Source organism: Vigna unguiculata, chromosome 7, assembly GCF_004118075.2.
Source record: "Vigna unguiculata cultivar IT97K-499-35 chromosome 7, ASM411807v1, whole genome shotgun sequence".
In the NCBI taxonomy this organism is placed as follows: Eukaryota; Viridiplantae; Streptophyta; class Magnoliopsida; order Fabales; family Fabaceae; genus Vigna; species Vigna unguiculata.
The window spans coordinates 3,619,222-3,640,983 of NC_040285.1; the positions used below are offsets into that span (position 1 = coordinate 3,619,222).

General features: G+C 30.7%; 1 protein-coding gene across 1 annotated transcript; it reads right to left on the minus strand.

The window, feature by feature from the left end:
* Positions 1 to 1,952: 1,952 nt before the first annotated feature.
* Positions 1,953 to 3,821, minus strand: LOC114190473 (probable inactive 2-oxoglutarate-dependent dioxygenase AOP2). The gene is made up of 3 exons (XM_028079370.1): positions 3,380 to 3,821; positions 2,781 to 3,102; positions 1,953 to 2,366 (listed from the first exon to the last, which is right to left on the minus strand). Exons 1-3 carry the CDS (start codon positions 3,751 to 3,753, stop codon positions 2,124 to 2,126), a joined length of 939 nt encoding a protein of 312 aa, XP_027935171.1. The 5' UTR covers positions 3,754 to 3,821; the 3' UTR covers positions 1,953 to 2,123.
* Positions 3,822 to 21,762: the final 17,941 nt, after the last annotated feature.

Genomic DNA, 21,762 nt, shown 5'->3' on the forward strand with positions numbered 1-21,762 from the left:
TTGTTCTCATCTAGTATGAGGAGCTAAATCTCTTTAAATGTTGAAGCAAATATATAAGCCCTTTGAAACTTTCTTGTATTAGTATTATTTTATTTATTAAAGTATGTTTTCATTACATGCTTGTGAATTAGTTTATGCTTGTTGATCACTCATCTTATTTCCCTAACTTGGGATTGAGTGGGAACTGGTTCCAAGTTGTGGTCCAACTAATTCTCCTCCTGCTTTTTTATGTTAGGAATAAATCTAAGGCTCTAGTTGGATTCTTGATCTTAATGCAGTTGATTCATTCAAGCAGTCACTAAGAAATCATACTGAAGTTTGATGATCTTAGGTTCTAGGTGCTAGGAATGAACCTAGAGTTACATTTAAAGAGAACTCCCAAGACATGAATGATTATATCTATATAAATATTGTCTAAATCAATACAAGAGAGGGACAAAGTGGTGAAATCCAACTAACACATATTTTTACTTTTGAAATCAACCCTTACTCAAATTTGTTTTTAATCCAATTTTATTACTTTAGATCAATACTAATTTTCACATTAATTTTGTTTTCATATTTTCTATGCAATTCAACCACTGTTTTATTCAACTCAAACTAATTATACCTTGTGTTTTCTACCAAATTCTTGTGGATATGACATTTGTTGTACTATAAACTATCTGGTATACTTATTGGAAAATTTGATTACATTGGAACGTCAACAGAATCACCCTCTGCTTCCATTTGGGTGCATCTCAATGTTCAATTTCCACACCTCTCTCTCTAGGTTCTTCGTGTTCTTATTATGGGCAATGTAGGATGTTTTTATGGCTTCCGATGAGACAATATGCACATATGAGCAAAGATGAATTTGACGTTAGCGGCGATAGCAACGACCTGCTCGTATGGCATCACAATCTCGAGAAGCACTCCTGCAACGAGTTCTCCTTCGTTGTCGTGCAGGTCAACAAAGTGATAGAGGTATTGCTTTCGACAAGAACATTGTTTTCACAAACATTAATTTGTTTTCTTTAAAAGTATAATTTTAAAACATTATACATATCAATCTACTCAAATACCGAGACAGTGATTCAATTGAAAACTAATCACTAAAATAACAACAATAAACAATAGAATCAAAAAATAGATAAATAAAAAAAACTTATGAGAGACTAAAATGTTAAAATATTTGCTAACAATAACAAGAAACAAAATGTAAAACTTCACCGGGACCAAAAGTTTAAAAATTACGCTTGTCAGTGTAACACATTGATGTGTTTTCTCATTGAACACTTTTTTTCTTAACTATGTCAGTAAACATTGGCGACAGAACAAAAATACAAATTTTATAGAAAGTAAAAAACAGAAATTTCTCGATCATATAAAATTCCTGAACTTAGTAGGATCAAAATGTTATGAGTTTTAAAAAAATCGAGTGTTATCTATCACTTCACTTAAGTTTGTAATGTGTGGTTCCATGCGTCTTTTCAAAAAACTTCATTCTGAAGATTTAAACTAATAAGATCTGATCCAAACTTTCATTAGAAATTAATATTACTTTGACTCAAAATCTTAAAATAATTCAAAATCTTAAAATAATGAATTTTCAACATTTATAACATTTCAAAATGCAGCCTAAGAATAATTAGTGACATGGAATTCCTAAAGTAATGCAAACAAGAACTGGTAGCTTTCTCTGTCATTGGTTTGGCCATAACCTTTTTGAAAACAATAAACAAAGTTTTTTTTTTTGTTTCGTTTCGACGAAGTTGAAATCAGCTCAGAGAATAGTATTACCTGGTCATGGATTCATAATTATTATATAGCACGAAAGTTTCAACCAAATCCAGAAATTATTTTATTCTGCGGGGACAAAAATCTACAAATATACCAAAAAATATTCTAAAAAATACAAGGCAAAACAATAATAAGGAACCAGACTCTTGGAATCTTGTGCCGAGGACAAGTAACCGTATGAACAGAGATATCATTTACCGTTTTCAATTGAACTTGTCTCATATGTTTGTTGCTATTCATAACGCAGTCTGAACATTCATCCTCAACACGCGACACCAAAGTGAAGTTTTAAACTTTTTACATCCTTAAAAACATGACACACAATTCACACAACATGTGTTTCAAATACCACAGTATGCCTTGATCCGAGAATCAGATTTTAAGGCTTCTTGGGTGAGAAAGAAACGTAGGTATCCATAGTGGTCAAGTGGTTTATATCGTAGAGGATGTTCCTCATCAACTAGCTTCTCTTCTGGTTCCATTATCTTACCAGCATATGAAAGTAGTCCCATTGAGTATCTCTCTTTCTTTGACTTCACTATAACTCTGTGTTCACATGCTCCTATTCTTCCATTACTCCATACCTGTGCCATCAAGTTTTAATAATTTAATAGCCAAATATACTAAAGAAAGAGAGTGTACAGTATACAAAATTTTATTTACATAATTATTAGCCTAATTATTAGGCGAGCTATATTCATCTCATTGGGACTAGAAATTAATAGATAGTCCGTTAGCAGTCCGATTGTAGGTGAAATAGAATGTCCAAAAAATCTCGTTAGGATAGGTTTTAACCTGACTCTGATACCATGTTAAAAGTATGTTTTAAGCCTAACTCGACCTCACAAATCTAGTCAATGTGGATATTTCAACGGTCTACTACTCTTTTATTGTTTACAAGTTAGGTTTAAGAGTATATATGTAAAATTAAATATTTGTAAGCAAGAAATGGATATAGATATGTTTTAGAAGGAGAAGATTGAAAAAAAGTGACTCACCATCAATGCATCACCACCCATTACCAAGAACAAGGAAGGTGAAACACCCACTTCAAACCATTCCCCATTCTTCAATTTCACTCCCAATCCTTCTACCTTCTGATTGAGTATAGTTAGAAGAGCAGTGTCAGAATGAGGAGCCACTCCCAAATTGCTCTCACCCTCTTCAGGTATTCTGTATTTGTATCCTCGAAGAACATATTCAGTTGATTCAAGTAAACATTCAAGTTTCTTCCTCTCCACTCCATAGCTCTCAAACATCATTCTCTTCACAATATGATCCAGTTTCACAACTTGCTTCGCATACGAATGCACACTTTCACTACTCAGAAAACCAAAATCCAAACGGTTAATATATATATCATGCATGCCAAGAAATTGTAAACTTTTTAATATACTGGTTATCCGTTTCTTTTTCACTTATACTTGTTTAGTTTTTTCCGGATTGCACAATTGTCCTGTAACAGAGATCAAGTAAATCAGATCATAATTGATGAGTGTTACACCTTTAAATAAAAAGTTGTACCTTAACTAATGTTTATAATTTTTGGTAAACACTCTATGCTAACAAGTTTTTCATGAAATATAAAGATAGTTACCAGAAATTATGATTTCCTTGTGGCCACATAACATGTGTGAATTTCTGGCAATCCTGAAAGCTGAGTGGATTCACGATACCTGCGGATTCATATAAAGGAATCTGAGGTCGCTGCCCAGAGTAGCTGAAAATAGGTTTTTCAGTGGTTTTCCTTCGTTTTGTTTCCGTTGAGAGGTCAAAAAAATTCTTCATTTCTGAGTAAACAGAGTCATATGTTTCAAAAGTGATGTTATCGTAGAGTGCCAAGAAAGCACCATGATCCTCAAGTGCACTACGCACTACTTCACAAGTTGAAAGCCATGGATGTGTTCCAGGTTTCAGATTTTGGTTAGTGAAGTCTACAAGTGGTAGCTCACACTGTGTTTCGGATCCCATCACCCTTTGGACTTTAAGCTCCCAATACCTATAGATTTTGTGTAAGATGTTACATATAATCCAGTTATCACCATTCATTTATAGAAGAATTTCATTTGGACTGTAAATAAGCTATTATGAAATGTTTTACCAAACACTTTTTATTGAAAAAAATAATTTATAAGTTGATCAAATAAGGAAGTAACTAACTTATAAGTTTTACAAAACATATTCTATAATTAATTTTTTGTTTCAAGACTTGGTTGATCCTTTGAGGTTTTAATATGAAAGATATAGTTTCTTCTAGAATAGGTTGTTAAGATTATTTCTTTTAGTATAAAAAGAAGCTTGATATTATATATACATTTTAAAAAAAAAGTTTATGGCACAAAAAAAGTACATAAACATTATATATATATATATATATATATATATATATATATATATATATATATATATATATATATATATATATACAGAGAGAGAGAGAGAAATAAAAATTATAAATTTATAGATTATATGACGTGATAAGAAGAGAGAAATTAAAAAAAGAGTATGTAATACCGGTGAAAGAAAAGGTAAATGTGTATCATTACTCTTATCTTTTAGTTTAGTTGTGTGATTCCTAAGGATTTGATTTTGAAGATTTGCATGAATTTGAAAGAGATAATTTGCAGGGATAGTAGAGAAGATGAGAGATTTGTGCATAGAAAAGATGTGGGTGGATTTAGTGTAGTGTGTGATTTACGTAAAAATCCTTGCTTTTATTTACGTAAAAATCACTTATATGAAAAGCTTGGATCGATTCTTTGGATGATAGGAAGCATAAAATTGATTATAGAAAGTGATGAAATTGGATAGATTGTATATGTATGAGATCAATTATGATTGATGCATCTACATGATACATTTTGGAATTATTTTATAATAACTAATAATAAAAATTAATTATTATTATTATTATAATTAAAATGTTGATAATAATATTCAAATTATTATTTAAGAAAATATAATTAAAATTTGTTTCTACAATTTTAATTTCATTTTTTCAATTTTAACTTTTTTTTTCTAATTATAAATAACAACTTTAATTCAATTTTAATATAATTTCTACAATTAACATTTAAATTTATATCATATTTATCCTTAAAGATAAAATAGTAATCATTTAATTTTATCTATTAAAATATTTTTTTTAATCTATCATACCAATCATATCATACAAAAACTTTCATCACAAATCAATTCAAATCAGACTATCTGTCCATTCAAACAAACAACACCACAATTATTTCTTTATCTCTTTAAATTAATCGACTTACTCTTTCTCAAATCCTCTCCCGATCTAAACACACCATTAAGGTTGTGCCTAATAACTAGACCTAGAAGTCAAAAAGAGGTGCCTAAGGTTGGGTTCTCATGCCTAATACCACCTTCTTCCTTTGTAATTTTGTTCACTTCATAAAAAAATATGTTATATGAGGACTAAATATAGGACAGGTCGACCAAATTAGGATAAACTATTTCTTTTTATCCTTATTTTTTTTATTCATCGGCTTAAAAAAATGTTGGATTTTTGGGATTTTAATAACATTTTCTATAATTTGAAAAAAATAGCTAAAATTGTTTAAATATTAAAAAAAAGATAATTTTCTTTTTCATAACATATCGATATGTTCTAACAAAAAAATTATAAGATGCAAATTTTAAATATAAGATTTTGGTTTATCACCGAGATGTTCTTAGCCAATGATTAATTAGTTATGTAAGAAATACACCAGAGTTTCTCATGTGTGGTGGTGCACATTATCCAGCTTTTAAAAGTAGATAATAATTGATAAAAAATTTCCTAATTAAATTCAAACGAGTATTGGCAGCTTTCATTGTCATAGTCTTTTATAAAAACAAGAAATTAAGCTTTTTTTTATGGTTATTTTACAAAGTTGACAATTGATCAGCTCATCAGAGAATATTTCAGTATTTATCAGGAAAGTTTAAATCTAATAAATAAATTATTTTAATGTGTGGGGACAAAATCTACATATATGCCAAAAATATTGTAAAATTATGGAACAAAAGAATACAATTAATGAGACAAGAGTATAGATTGGGCATTTTATTTATCATAAATATATCCCTCACAATCAACATAGATATCAATTACCCTTTTCAATTTGTCTCAATGTTTGATGTTAACATGTACATTCATTTATTTTCTTGCTAAACCATAATGATATGCTATAGTTTCTTTCCTTTTTTTCTTGCCTAGTTTGGTCGATATTAAATAATATATAGAGAGAGAATAACTCAATAAGTAAATATTCCATGGTTTTTTAGTTTGATTGTAGTAGCTAATTACAAGGTTTTCAGTGATCTTTATAGACTTTTATTGTATTGAGAGGTAAAATAATTTTTTATATACCGTTCATACGAAAACAATAACAAAGTATTAAGAAGTACAAATTATGTCTTATCCAATTTTTGAATTTTTTGGATGGATACTTTTTTATCTTGTCGGGTATGTCTTCATGTCCTATTATTGGATGAGACATTTTGGAAGTTACCTACAAAAAAAAGATTTCAATGATCAAGTCAGCGAGAGTTCTCACAAGTCATATCTTAGTTTTAGTATTTAATGAATTACGTATATTTAATTGTTGGGGTTGATCTGTATTTATAGAATTATTAATCATGATATACCTGGCTTTTTGGGCTGGGCCTTTGTTTGTCTCATTGGGCCACTCTTTGGGCTTGTATGGGCTTGGTCTAGGTCCAAATGTTAGGCTTATGCCTTGATACTAGAAATTCAACTGTTATCTCCTAAGTTTGGAGTAGACGGCTTTTATTCGCATGTAAGTTTAAAGTAGGCGACTTTTGTTGCTATGTACATATTGTCTTTCTATATAGTTGACAAATGATTTATTCAAAGTAGGACTATAAGTTTACGACTAATACCAAATATTTGTTTATGTCGGTCGTATCCGCCTAATATAGTACATATACTAATATATTTTTTCCACTAATGCCTCTTTGTAAAGATTTTGATACTAAATTAGACATACAAGTTATGACTACAATGGAATTGATCTATGTACGGTACTTTCTTATCTTAATATTATTATTTAGGAAGGTAAATTTATAAGTTTTAATAATTTGAGTTAAAATATTATTATATATTTATATTTTTTAAATATAGGTGAATGTAAATTTTATCTTAACCAAATTGATTTAGAAATACTCCATAAACTTAAAATTTTACTAGAGATGTTAAAATGAGTTTCAATCCGTGAGCCAATCCAGCTCACTACGGAGTCAGATTGGATTGAAAAAAATTTAATTTTTTTAAAAGTGGGTTAAACTCAACCCGGCTCACTTAACCTACGGGTTAAAAGGGTTCAATTCGGGTTGAAGGTGGGTTGACCCACTTAACCCACCAACATTTTTTTTACAATTTCCTTTTAACTTCTTTTAATAATTATTTACTACTCCTAATTATATATGTTCACAATTCATATTTTTAAATACTAGAATGTTGCTCAATAATATTTGAATATACGTTGATACTTTAATCTTTAACTATTATCTTCATAGAAAATTATTCAGCAACCGTCTTATAAACAATTTTTTCTAAATTAGCATGACTCAAATGTGTAATATTAACTATCATTGCTTCTTGATTTTACCGTGATTGTCATTTCATGGATTGCTTAAAAAAATATTTAAATATTTAAATACTTAAAAATAAATAAATAAATATTTTTTTATGTGGGTTGGTGAGTTAATCTACTTAATTCACCAACTCGTGATGGGTTAAATCAGGTTACAAAATTTCTATCTCACCATAAAATAAACTGAATTAAATTCACTCATTTTCAACTCTCGTAAAACTGAGTCCTCTCACTCTAACATGTCTAAATTTCACTTACGGTGAACGTACACCAACCAAAAATAAAATGAAATTGTATAATACATTAATGAGTGCAATCAAGTTTTATGAAATTATTTATGAATCACTTTTCTTTCAAACATTCCGATTTTCGCTTTTCACCCTCTTCAAATATTGGATATTTTCTTAACACGAGTACCGATTCTCTGATGTTATATTAAAAGTTTTGGAAATTTTTATACTATAACTCTTTAATTGAGCATATATTTAGGGATTTATTACTAAATCATTCTAAATCAATTTAACTCTAAACACATTCTAAACATTCATTGCTTTTATTATTTTAATTTTCACCTTTTAAAATACTTTTTTAAATAAAAAATATATGTCTATTCAACCATATATCCTCTGTGTTTGATATTTAATTATTCAGACCTACAAATAAAATAAAATAAAATCTGTGAATAATTAAAGTTAGTGTTATGATGACCTTGAGGACCATTAATAATTATATGTATATAAGATATTGACAAGATTTGTTGTGTTTGATATGGAAAGGATGAAGAAAAGTTTGTATTTTGTGATTGAACTTATTTGTAGTGTTGCCTTTAATCATATTTTTAAACAAAAAGAAAATGGGTCCTTAACACGTAACGTTCAAATTATTTGGATGGCAACTTCGTTACACAATCACTGATAAATATTCCTGAACCACTAAATATTGTTACAAATTAAGATGATTATCGATTAATTCATTTATTTATTTCACTTTACAATAATTCGAAATAAAAAAATAAATCTCCAATAAATGTGTAACGTCATGTGTTATTATTCTACGAGGTAACCGAATATATTTATCTGCTTTAGTTTAATTCAACAATTCTAACTTTAATTTGGATATAAGATCTTAATCCTTATCAATGAAATTTAAATTAATACTAAAGTCTTCCCAAAACTTAAAAATGAGTTTAGTAACGGTTTAACATCGTCATTTTCAAGCTGTCATTAAAAATTTATATTAAACAAAATAGTCAATAAAAACAACCTTAAAATAAACCAAATATATTTCAAAACTATACAAAGTGCAGTATATTTTCACAATGTAAACTAAACTTAAAAAAATATTAAAGATAGATAGAGAGTACAAGAGACCTTGTAGAATGAAGATAATCCAATAATAACATTAGGCAACACAAATAAAATCAAGACATGTTAGTGACATTACAATCAATGGAGCTTTCGAGGGATAACCAATGACGAAGTAATTAGGGGTGGCAATGCGGGCCGGCCCGCCCCGTTTAGGCCCGCCCCGCATAAGGCCCGCATATCGCGGGCCGGCCCGCCCCGTTTAGGCCCGCCCCGCATAAGGCCCGCATATCGCGGGCCGGCCCGTCCCGTCCCGCACATTTTATGCGGGCTGCATACTCTGGCCCGCCACGCATACACGTTGGCCCGCGGGCCCGCGGGCCGGCCCGCTTTTTTTTTTTTTAATTTTTTAATTTATTTATTTTTTTTATGATAAAACTTTCAATGTTTAAAAATTGGAAAATTTTAAGAAGTTCACAAAATTAAGTAAAGACTTTGGGGAATTAGATGATAAATTGATAATTCAACATTTTCATCATATTCATACTATGACATACACAATGTATTCTTTAAATTTTAGCACATTAAAAATTACATAATACTTGTCTTTTCCAATTATACAAGAATTTGAAATATTAATGCAAGAGTCCATAAAAGAAATAATTAATATACACAAGTACAAGTTTTTTTTTTTTTTTTAAATTTTATGCGGGCTTGCGGGCCGGCCCGCGCGGGCCTGTGGGCTCAATATCCTGGCCCGCCCCACGTTTTTTTTGCGGGCCTGCGGGCCGGGCCCGCGGGCCAGGCCCTAATTGCCATCCCTAGAAGTAATGAATCATGATACAATTGTAGTGAATACCCACAACAATGGTGGCACAAGTCTATATTATCGATGCAAGGACATATGATAAACAAGGAGGAAAGTGGAAGGAAATAAGAGAGAAAAATGAATGAAATATGAAAATAATTCGTATGATGATGATTCTTTTCAAATTATTGCCGTAGAGTGATAATGTGACTTTGTTGTAAAGTGGAATGGACGAGAAGAAGAGGTTGTGTTTGAATTGTTTATATTGTTTGACACGTTTTTGTTTTAATGTTAAGTCAAATACTATTGTGAAACGCGCTTGAAATGTCAAATAAACTTAATAAAATTTGATTAAAAAGACTAAATCCATGTGTTTCGAAAGATGAATGACTAAATTGGTTCAAAGTTTCGGAATGGACTAATTTCAAAATTTACTGAAAGTTAAAGGACCAAAAACATATTTAACCCTTAAATATATCTAAACTTAAGGAAAAATGTTAGCAAAAAAAAAATAATGATAAATTTTACTTGAATTAATTGTGAAACGTGGTGATTCTGTGGCCTCCTCTGAATTTAATTTGATATTAAAAGTATGTGTTTTCAAGATTAGTTAGTGTTAGGTTTTTCGAGGAAGAGGTTTACTGAGGGATACAATAGCAATGAGATCTGAGTTCAACCACATAAGGCATTGACACCATATAAACACCAAACCTTAAGACAATAAGTTTATGGGTTTTCGTCCTTATATGGTGTTCTACTTTCCTCTTTTATACCCAATGTGAGACTTAAACTCACACTTAGATTCCCAACAGTTAGTTTAAGAATTCAAATTAATCTAACTAATGTAGAAAATCTAATATTCGAGTTAAAACTAATGAATTATACAAAATTCTCATTAAAAATCTCACATAGAAATAAGAAAATTTTAACTTATATATATAAAGATAATAATGTGGGATGGGTCATGAGGGGATGGTTTGCTAGTCCGCCTTAGGCCTACCCCGTATAACTTGACGTCCCTTACAAGCCCATGACAAAGTAGGATGGACTTGTCCACATAGTATAAAACAAAAAAATTCACTATATTTTAATCTCTAAATCTTTTATTTTCTTATCTCGTTATTCATTCACTTCATGTTTGAATCTCTAAGCCATCTCTCTTGCATTTAGCATTGGTTAATTACTATATTTTTTTAACTTAGACAATAGTTTATTTTTATATTTTTTTACCCAAGAAAGGTTTAACTTTGACATATATTTTGTGTAATGTTAATTTTATGTTTACTTAGCTTATTTAAATTTATATTGTCAATAGCAGATTCATGAAATGTAACAAAGATGCAAAACATTAAAATAAGATTATTGTTAAAACATTTATATGTGTGTTTTTAAGATTTTGCTAATGCAATTGGCCCGCAAGTTTGTTGGTCAATCATTATATGGCATATAATGACGAAACTAGCTTGCAATACTCCATAGCCGATCTTGATCATAAGTCTTGGAGGGATCAAAATAATATATTCAAAGTTTAGACATGTTCCAAAGATGTAATATGAAACCCTCTGCCATGTAATTATTTTAATCTTAAAAAAATGGATCACGATCCCTCTCTAATCCAACAATTGGATCATTAGTATCATCCTTCAAAATAGGTGAAGAATTCAAAATATGAAAAGAAGAAGTAAATTTGTCTTGTTTTTATCTTCATTGATATCTTCCTTTTTATTATTTTTAAAAATTGAATCTATTCTTTTGTTCTTTATCCATATACTTTTTTTTTTAAGTTTAAAATTTGTAATTTTTTTTATCAAAATCTAATAAGAAATGAAGAGACTTAATTATTAAAAAAAAATTATGATAATCAAGTCACAATTAACATAGTCATGAAAAAATATATAAGACATGACTTTTCCTTTTATATTCATAAAAAGTTAAATCTACACAAAAATTATTAAATTAATATTTCACTATCAAGTGAGACAAATAGAGAGTTATTCCTTCTATCTTCAATAATTGAATAGAATATACAAGAATAGAAATAATGAATTTGTGTCTAAATTCATATTTTTCTTCAAAAACAAAAGAAAACATGTCATAGTAGAATACGTGAGAAACTCATAGATAATAAAAGAGAATATAGAAAAAATATCTTAATAATTTGTTTATTATTTATTATATTTAATTTTATGTTTTATTATTTATTAACATTAGATGTTATCTATAATTATGTATAAAGATGATTCTATCTTATGTCCACAATTACTTCTTCTTGATTTACCATTTATAATATAATTATTTATTTATTTTTAAACACTAAAAGTTATTTTTACTTGTTTTCTATAAAACTATTCTAACAACTATTTATATTCATTAAGAGTTGTTTTCTTTTCTTTCCTTCCTTTATTCCATCCTGTTTTTAATAAATGTAAATTTACTCTGTATATCAATATAGTAATATTATAATATTATTATTTTCTAATATAATATCATATATATATTTAAAAAATATATAACAATAAATAAATATATATATATATATATATATATTTATGCTAATATTTTATAAAAGAAATAAAATTTTACTTAATTTAGTTATTAATATAATACATATTATATATAATTTAAAAAAAATTAAAAATTTAAAGGGGGCCATGAACCCCTAGAGGAACACTAAGTTAGTTCCACTGACAATAATAATCCGAGGTGGGCCACTTAAGTCCGTCTTTTTGCAAGCAAAATGCAGACTGAGCTAAAACATGACCCGTAAGATTTATATAAACGATAATCCTTAATTTTTTAAAAGTCAATTTGTAATAATAAGTTAGACTTTAATAATTTATAAGAAAAAACATCTGAAAACTATGTGTTTCGGTGTTGATCCTTGTCATCAATCAATTTTAAATTAATATTTTTATCTCAATTTTGTTTTATGTATATTTGATATGAAAATCTCTTTAGAATAGACTAATTCTTCGATTGTTAAAGGTTTAGGTTCATAAATGCTGGTTAATCAAAACCACGAAAATATGTTAACACTATGGTATGAGAGCATATGATTTATAACTATATTTTACAATATCAAACTGATAATTGTAAATATTAAAAGTGATAGTTGTATTAAATTGATTGGTGCAAAAGTTTTATTACATTTAATATTTATGGAGGTGTCATAAACATTTTTCTATCAGTGTTAATGACCTTATGGGATGAAAATAATTATAATTTTCAGCTATTCTGATGTGTTTTATCTATAGAACAATGACACAACATCCAGTATAATAAAAAAAAGGACAAATTTGGCATGATATATGAAGATGAAGAAGGGGACTTTGTATTTTCTGATTCAACCTATTTGAGGAGTTAATGATTAATGATAATTTTCAAATAAAAATGGCCTTTAAGATGTAAAATATAAAATTATTTTGATGGCAACTTCATCACACAATAACCAACAAATATTCCTGGACCACTCAATAATTTTACAAATTAAGATGGTCACATGATTAATTCATTAGACTTATAATAATTCGTAACAAAAAAATTAAATCTTCAATAAATCTGTAACGTCATGGCTTATTGTATGAGAAAACGAAATATGTTTGTCTTTTATGGAAATAAATTTCTTTTATGAAAAAATCATGCTTAGCGTGTCTCCGTGTAGGATACATATATATAATAAAATTGAAAATTTGAGAAATGAAGTATCTATGCATTAAAAAAAATTTAATTAGTCGGATTGTACCTATTTTCATCTAGATGTGTTAGTTTGGTATCCATTTTTAAAAAGATGTCAATTGAGTCTCAATTTTTAAAAAAATGTCTCAATTAAATCTTTTTCAGCAAAAAATTATTAACACAGTTAATGATATTGATATTTAAAATGACTTACAAAATTAAGTATTGATATTTATATTAAAATTTAGTGGTAAAATACATGAATTAAGTTAATGGCTTTAGTAATTTTTGTCTAGAAGGAACCTAATTAAAACACTTTTTCAAAAGTTGGGACTAAATTGACACATCTTTAAAAGTGGATACCAAACTGACATATTTAAACGAAAGTGGGTACCATCCGACTAATTAAACCCTGAAAAAACTACATTAGTTCAACAAGTAAAACTACAAATTGGTTATAAGATCTTATAATTTACTTTTTTTTTTATCTTTATAATTTATTCCTAAATCTCAAAGCCTTCGGAACCTTTGAAGTATAGTTTTGCAGGAGACCTCAACAATTTTTTCCTTACTTTTTCTCTACAATCAAATTGTTTATAAGTTCTATTAAATGCTATAAGCTTTAGGAAAAATGAAAATATTGAATTTTGTGTAATTGATGGATAGTAAGACGGATAAATAAGATAATAATAAAAAATTATAATGTGATGAGTTATGTTTAGTTATTTTGTAAACTTGTTGATACTTTTTGTTTTGATTTTGTTTGTTGCTTAAAAAAAATGTCATATATGAATATGTAATTTTAGAAACACAATCTTTACTCTATTCAGAACGTTACTATTTCAGAATAGAAACGTAAAATTACTATTCTGGAACATTTGAAATAGGTTTAATGACACGCAAAGTCTTCGTTTTGGTTAAGAAATCTCAATTGGGTCCTCAGCTTCAAAATTGTCCCAATTGAGTTCTTAAGTTTGAAAATATGTATTAAATAAACCATTTCCGTCAGGTACTGTGAAACGACATTTGATGTTGCTATGATGTAATATTGAACAGTACACGTGTAATTTGTTTATAAATTTCACTGTTGTTGACGTGTATATAGGAAGAGGCAATGCTTATGACTTTGCCCTAACAATTGAAGAAAGAAAAAGTAAAGTAGCTATGTCATTTTCAAATTCGTCTGGATCTTGCACATGTGGGGGGAAGCAATCTAGTGGTGGGTCTGATGGTGGTCGTTCATCTCACGGTGGTGGATCTTCCCATGGCTGTGGCGCAAGGATTTTTGCTATTAAGCCCATGTGCTACTGTGGTCAGACAACTGTATTGAGAACAAAAAAAACCCTTAAGAATAGGGGCAAACAATTTTGGGGATGCCCTAAGTTTAAGGTAAGATGCGGGGAAAATTCATTTTTTGTTCAACTTAAGTTTTCTGGCATGAAAAAATGATAACGTGATTGTGGTATTTTGTGGAACAGAGTGGGTCTCAAGATTTGGGTGGTTGCAATTTTTTCCAATGGTTTATTAAACAGGAAATCGAAGAAGAAGTGTGTGTGAAGAAAAACCTAATTGATTAAGATGTGGTGAAAATGGAAGAAAGAGATGTGGTGAAGATGGAAGAAAAAGATGTGGTGAAGATGGAAGAAAGAGATTTTGGAGGGAATAAAGTGCTGAAAGTAGAGAAGATTGAAGAAAAAGATGTGGTAAATATGAGAGAAAGAGATGGTGGATGGATCATAACTAGGAAACTAGATGAGGCTATAGTTCGTTTGCAAAAGTGGATGAAGTTGATGTTAGGGATGATGGTTGTTGTATGCGTTATGAATGTGATAGTTATATCACTGTTATTGTAAAGACCTAACGTGTTGTATGGGGTGGTTGAACTTTTGTGTTATTTAACGTTTTCAAATGAATGAAACAAATTTGGTTCTAAATTATGTGTTATGAGTCATATTTTTTGTATGATAGGAAAACTAAAGTTCGGTTAACTCATAAAATTAGGTGCTTTAACCGTCATCCTGTCAATGCACTAAACTAAAAACGCACCAAAATACATAATCAATCATCCTGTCAATGTTTTGAATCCAACAATTTCACTTAAACATGAAAGTACACAAAAATACATAATCATTCATCCTGTCAACCCTTTGAATCCAACAATTGTACTTAAACATAAAAGTGCACCAAAATACATAATTATTCATCCTGTCAATTCTTTGAATCCAACCATTGTACTTAAACATGAAAGTGCACCAAATACAATACATTAATCAAAGCCCATAAAAGAGGTATCATAACAAATGTAGAAAATAAAGGCATCCAAACAAAAGAAATGCCCACAAAATAAAGGTCTAAAGAGACCCATCCAAAAAAAAAGCCACTTCCAGTACACAACTGCATTTGGTGTGAATCAAATAGGACCCCTCCTTGGCTTCAATTTTCCCTCATTTGTGGTGTGGGTGTAGGTTGTCTTGATGGTGCTGGATGAGGTGATGGTCGTGGATGGGTGGAGGGAGTTGATGCAGTTCGTTGTGGTCCAGATATTGTAGCAGCACAATTGATTGAGCCAGTTTGGGTAGGTGGTCCTAGCTGCGTGGGTTGTCCTGTCTGCTTGGATGGTCCTGCTGCAAATTGTGTTGATTGAGACTCCTTTGACTGAGTGTTATGGGGGCAGAATGTTCTATTGTGTCCAACACCCCTGCACACAATACATCTTTTCTTGTAACCTCCCTTTCTTAACTGAGTGTCATCCTTCTTAATCTCCCAAGTCTCTAGTCTCCTCTTCTTTTTAGGCCTTCCTGGCATCACTCTTTTTTTTTGGGGAAATACATTTGGATATGGAGTTCTTTCCCATGCTTGTTGACCATTGATGGGGTAGATGATAGAATTGTAAGTTTCTTCATATGTGGTCTTTCTAAACCAGTTAGACATGAAGTCCTCTCCATTTAAGTTGAGAAATTTCATTACAGTAAGTGCGTGACAACAGGGCATGCCACTAATGGCCCACTTTCTGCATGTGCAGTCCCTTTTGTCAATGTTCACAGCAAACTACTCTCCAAGTTGAGAAATATGCCTAACTTCAAATAACTTATCTGCTGACCACCTGATTTGTAATAAGAACATGTTATGTACAAGTAAGGAGGAAAAGAAATAACTTAAAGCACAATGTGGACCAGATATTAAAACTGACCTTGGTATCCAATATCTTGTTAACCATGATTCCTTATCAAGCCTATTTTTAACTTTTGGGCAGATTGAGCCTTGACGTGATTTGAGCTTTGTTCTGTTGTATGCCCATCTTTTCATTATGTAAACTCTAATGTCTTCCAACATGCTAATGATGGGCTTACTTCTGGTATGAACTATTGCACTATTGAATCCCTCACACATATTGTTCACTAATGTGTCACAATGAGCTCTTGAAGTGAACCTTGACCTTGACCAAAACCTGTTGATTACACTAAATTTTCAAAATCAATTCAGGAAACAAAAAATACAAAGTATATGGAGGATGACGTGCCTTTGTGGAATTGCAATCAAATGTTTGAAAGCATCCAAATTGACCTCCTTAATGTTTCTCATGTGGGCCTCCCAAGCTTGTGGATATGTGGCTCTTGCAGCCTTCCACATGAGTTGATGCAGTATTTTCCCTGGAAATTTTTTTCTGAAGTTGGAGTATAAGTGCCTGACACAAAAGCGCTGGTCCATTCCTGGTAAAAGCTCTTGTATTGCAGGTAACAAACCCTTACATGTCAAAAATTAAAAGCATTAAAAATCATATCATGAAAAAATTGACTAAAATATGAGATAAATAAAATGAAAGTTATAGTGCAATTCACCTTCTGTTGGTCCGAAATAAAGGTGCATGCTGCAGCCACTGTTTCCCCACCTATGTCTTCAATGAGTAGCTCCAAAAACCATGACCGAGAGTCCTTATTCTCGACCTCTACAACGGCATATGCAATAGGTAATATTTGTTCATTACCGTCTCTTCCAATTGCTGTTAATAACTCTCATCCATATTTACCTTTCAGGAAGCACCCATCTAACCCAATGAAAGGCCTACAGCTTGTGAAACTATCCTTGCATGCCTTCAAACATGCATAGAATCTCCTGAAAATTAATTCACCATTTACTTCCTCAACTTTGATCTTCACTGTTGACCCTGGATTGGTTCTCAAGAGCTCGTATGCATAGTCATAGATTCTCTTGAATTACTCTTTATATGAACCCTCCACATTTTTTGCTGCCATTGCTTTAGCCCTATACGCCATATTCCTAGATATTCCTATATTCCATTTTTTGCTCACTTTCTCATGCATATCAGTAACTTTCATATGTGAATTTTCCCTAACAGTTTTTTCCATGTGCTTACTTAACCATTATGAATTCATCAATTTTAAGTTGAAATCTCTGCTATAGGTATGAACATCAATTATTTTCCTTAGTTGCCATGTGTTTATGGCAGACATGTATGCACAATAAGCATACCATGTGCATTTTCCACCAGCACCCACACATTTCATTGAAACTCTCTTCTTATCATTCTTAACAAATTCCAAATTTTTCCCATTTTGAAGTGAATAAGTGCGCATGGCATCTGTGAACTCCTTCTTCTCAGTAAAAAAAGTTCCTACTTCCCATTTGAAATCATACATTTTTTTTGGCATACAAAACATTGGAAACCTACCATAACTTTCTTTATCAAAGGTATCCTCCTCACTATCTGATGCACTACTTAACTCATCAGAATGCCACTCATTATCAGAAACAGGACTGTCTTCAACACTATCTGAATCACTTTGCTGATGTTTCACATTTTTCCTAGAGGATCGTTGTGGTTTTTTTCTATCTTTTGCCTTTGCACACTCATCATCCTGCTGTGACCCATTTTCAACTTCACATTCAATATCACCAACCCACTCATCTTCCATATCACTGTGAACTACACATTCAATGCTAACATCAATTAGTCCCTCATCACTACAAGTCTCAGATTCAGTATCCTCTTCCAGAAGTACATCATCAACATATATATCATCTTCCTCCTCTTCTTCACAAACATCTACATTTTCTTTTCTACCCTCACTATCATCCTCCACCTCATGTTCACCTCCACCCATACCATCCTCCACCTTATGTTCACCTAAACCATTACCAGCTCCCACCTCTTTATCAACTTCACCACCACATTCAAACTGACCATCCTCTTGTATATCTTCTAATCTAGGTTCAGCTTCAATTTGTATATGCTCCCCTTCACCAACACACCCAAACTCGGTACCTTCTTCTATCTCTTCTAAACCAGGTTGAACCCCCTCAATGGCCTCTATTATCTCTGGTTCCGTCATCTTATGTACCACATACAAGTGCACTACACCATTTAGCTTGGCTAAGTTAACCATATGCATAGCACCCTTATCATTTGTTAAAAGTTCTAACCTATCTTCCAGCACTGACCCACCTCCTAAAGAGTACCATAACTCCTTAATATTGACGTGTCCTAACTCTTTCAGTCCACCTACAATCTCAAAATAACTCCACCTGTCCGAGTCACAAAACCACTCTGTAGTTTCCCTTTGAAAGACCAGTTTCCCATTATCATGACATACAAAACTTCCACTGTGGTGGACCACAACTTCAAAGCGATCGTCACACATATCACCCTATATATACATATATACCCACAAATCAATTAAGAAATTACAGTCCCTACCACACACACTGAAATGGGGGACCACAATGAGAAAATATTTAGACACCTACGTGGGAGACAAAAACCATAAAAGAGAACCCCACCACCACACCGAATATGGAAAAACAAACAAACTTTACACACAACCAACACACTTAAACAACATTATCCACCAACCAAATCTTACGCAAAACAAAACAATCACAGAATAAAGTGCACCTCCTACAAATTCTTCTTCGATGAACCACGAACGCCAATGAAAATGACCCACCAACAAGTGAAACCCACGAACGCTACAACAAATGCCCTAATCTTCCACCCTACCCACCTTTTCCTTAGCTTCGCGCTCCACTGCTCAATTCCTGCGACATGAAGTAAATAAACCCTAACTTCAAATTTGTGGATTTGTTAACTTTCGAGATTACCAGCCAACGTCGTTCCAATTCTTTTCCTTTTTTTCGTTTTACAATTTTTATTTTCCACGTCAGTAAAAAAGTCCAACGCAAACTGTCTACTATACATCGTCGTTAAACATTTTAACAGTGTTGACGATTTGCCCTTATTTAATACAATTTTTCAAACTTAAGGACTCAATTGGAACAATTTTGAAGCTGAGGACCCAATTGAGATTTCTTAACCAAAACGAGGACTTTGCGTGTGATTAAACCTTTGAAATAAAATGTCGAGGGTCAAAACAGGCATTTGAAAACTTATGAGAGTGCAGGTAGCAAATAAGGGGGTGCTAGAAGCAAAAGTCGAAAGAAAGAATAACTGCGTTTTATAGGCTTGGCTATGTAGAAATAAGAAAAGATATACTTTTTAGATTTTGGATTAAGGTCTAATTATGTAAAATTATAATTTATTTTTATTCTAACTTGTGATATAATTTAGTCGTCAAATTTTGAAAATAAAAAAAAAAATGTAGTTTTCGTAATTGTTAATTTCTTTATATGGGATCAAGAAAATGTTGTCATGAGTTGTAATAATTTTCTTTGTTCCATGAATGTCCTTCACATCTGTCATATTCTAATTTTGGTTAGCCATAATTGGTTTGAAATTTGAAATACAACTATATCTCTTATGTTAAACTAATTCACTCAATATTTCGCTGTTAAGTTGTTACCATTAACTTTATTAAACAAGAACACCCATTGGAGAACACTTTCAAACAATGTCTTAGGGTTTGGTAAAGTATCGCATGACCCAGAAAAGAGAAGAGGAAGAAAGTTTTGATGTTTTCTTGATGTGGAACAACCTAATTTGTTTCGAAAGATGAATGATTCTTCAGGAAGCCTTGAAACAATGAAGGGAAATAATGCAAGTGAGATTGTTATTTGTCCCAAACCAAGAAGAGTTAGGGTTTTTCCAGCAAAGTCATTAAGATGGAAATGTTGGCAACAACAACTTATAGGTTATATATTTTTTCATATATGATTATAATTATAGTCATTGAGAGATTGTGGTTCTATACGGTTATACGACATTAGTCTTACACATATAAGACCTTAGACACCACTTTTACACCAAAACCTTAAGGCAATGTTGTTATGGGTCTTTATTTTTATATAGTGTTTAACTTTGTCTTTTCTATCAAATGTCGAATTTTGACTCACACTTAGACTATTACCAACAACAACAAGGTGAAGAGTTCAATTCAAAAACAGGGACAGAACATTTAGACATGAATTGTTTGATCCAAGACAGAGATGTTTCGTCACTCCCATTTTTTCTTGGGTCGCCTCCTGTGAGAGTTGATAACCTTTGATCCAAGATGCAGAATTTAGATATGAAAAACATGTTATTCAGTTAGCATCTCCAATTTCATCATCATCTCCTTCTTCTGCTTCATCATCTTCACCTCTGAGAAAAGGTGGGTGTGTGAGAATGAGTTTTGGAATCAAATCTGCTGCTGCTGTTAGAGTAGTAGGGTTTGATTGCCATGTTGGAACTTTTGTTTGATTCCTTGTACATAAAAACACCAAGGATTCAGGGAGTTGTTCATACTGTAAATACCAAATATGGTTTTGAAAAGATGATCATCATCATCATCTTTTTTATTTTGTTCATGTGTGGGATACAACAAAATCATTAAAACAAAGGGAAGAATGAGAATTGTAATAGATTTAGATATAAACATGCACATATTCATAAAAACAAATCTACTTCTCTTATATTTTGTTTATCTCAATTTCGGTTCTTAATTAACAAGCTTAATTTTTTATCTGTTGTTTTTCTATTTTACATAAATTATAATTCAAATATTTGATTCTAAAACTCGGATTAAAATTAATGACTTACCATAAGAAAAAGTTCGGATTACATAAAATTTATTGATAACAAAAAAAATCTATCAATAAATCAAAATTACAAGTAAATTATTGACGATTAATATTTTATCAATAAAGTATTTGTTGATAAATTAATTTAATCAATGGATAAAATTTATTGATAATTACTGACTACGAAAATTTGACAATAATTATTGATAGGTAAAATTTATGATACGTATCTGTCAGTAAATATATGTTTGGTAATTATGACAAATTGGTAAATATTACAACTTAGTTCTTATTTTTTAATAATTTTTTTATGTGAGATATTTTGACACATTCCATAATCTCATCATATAGAATCAAGTTTAATGATAATTTATATATATTATTTTTGTCAATTATCTTTTAAGGACAAAATATTTAAAAAATTCTAGGTTTCAAAATAAATAATACATCGAATATGATTATTGATAACAATATTATTTTCAATAAACTTGACTTTAGAGTAAGAAATATATATGTTCTAAGTAAATTTTGGTAGAAACATAACAATTTAGACAACTCATGAATATCTTATGATAATATATTTTAATACTCGTATAGATAA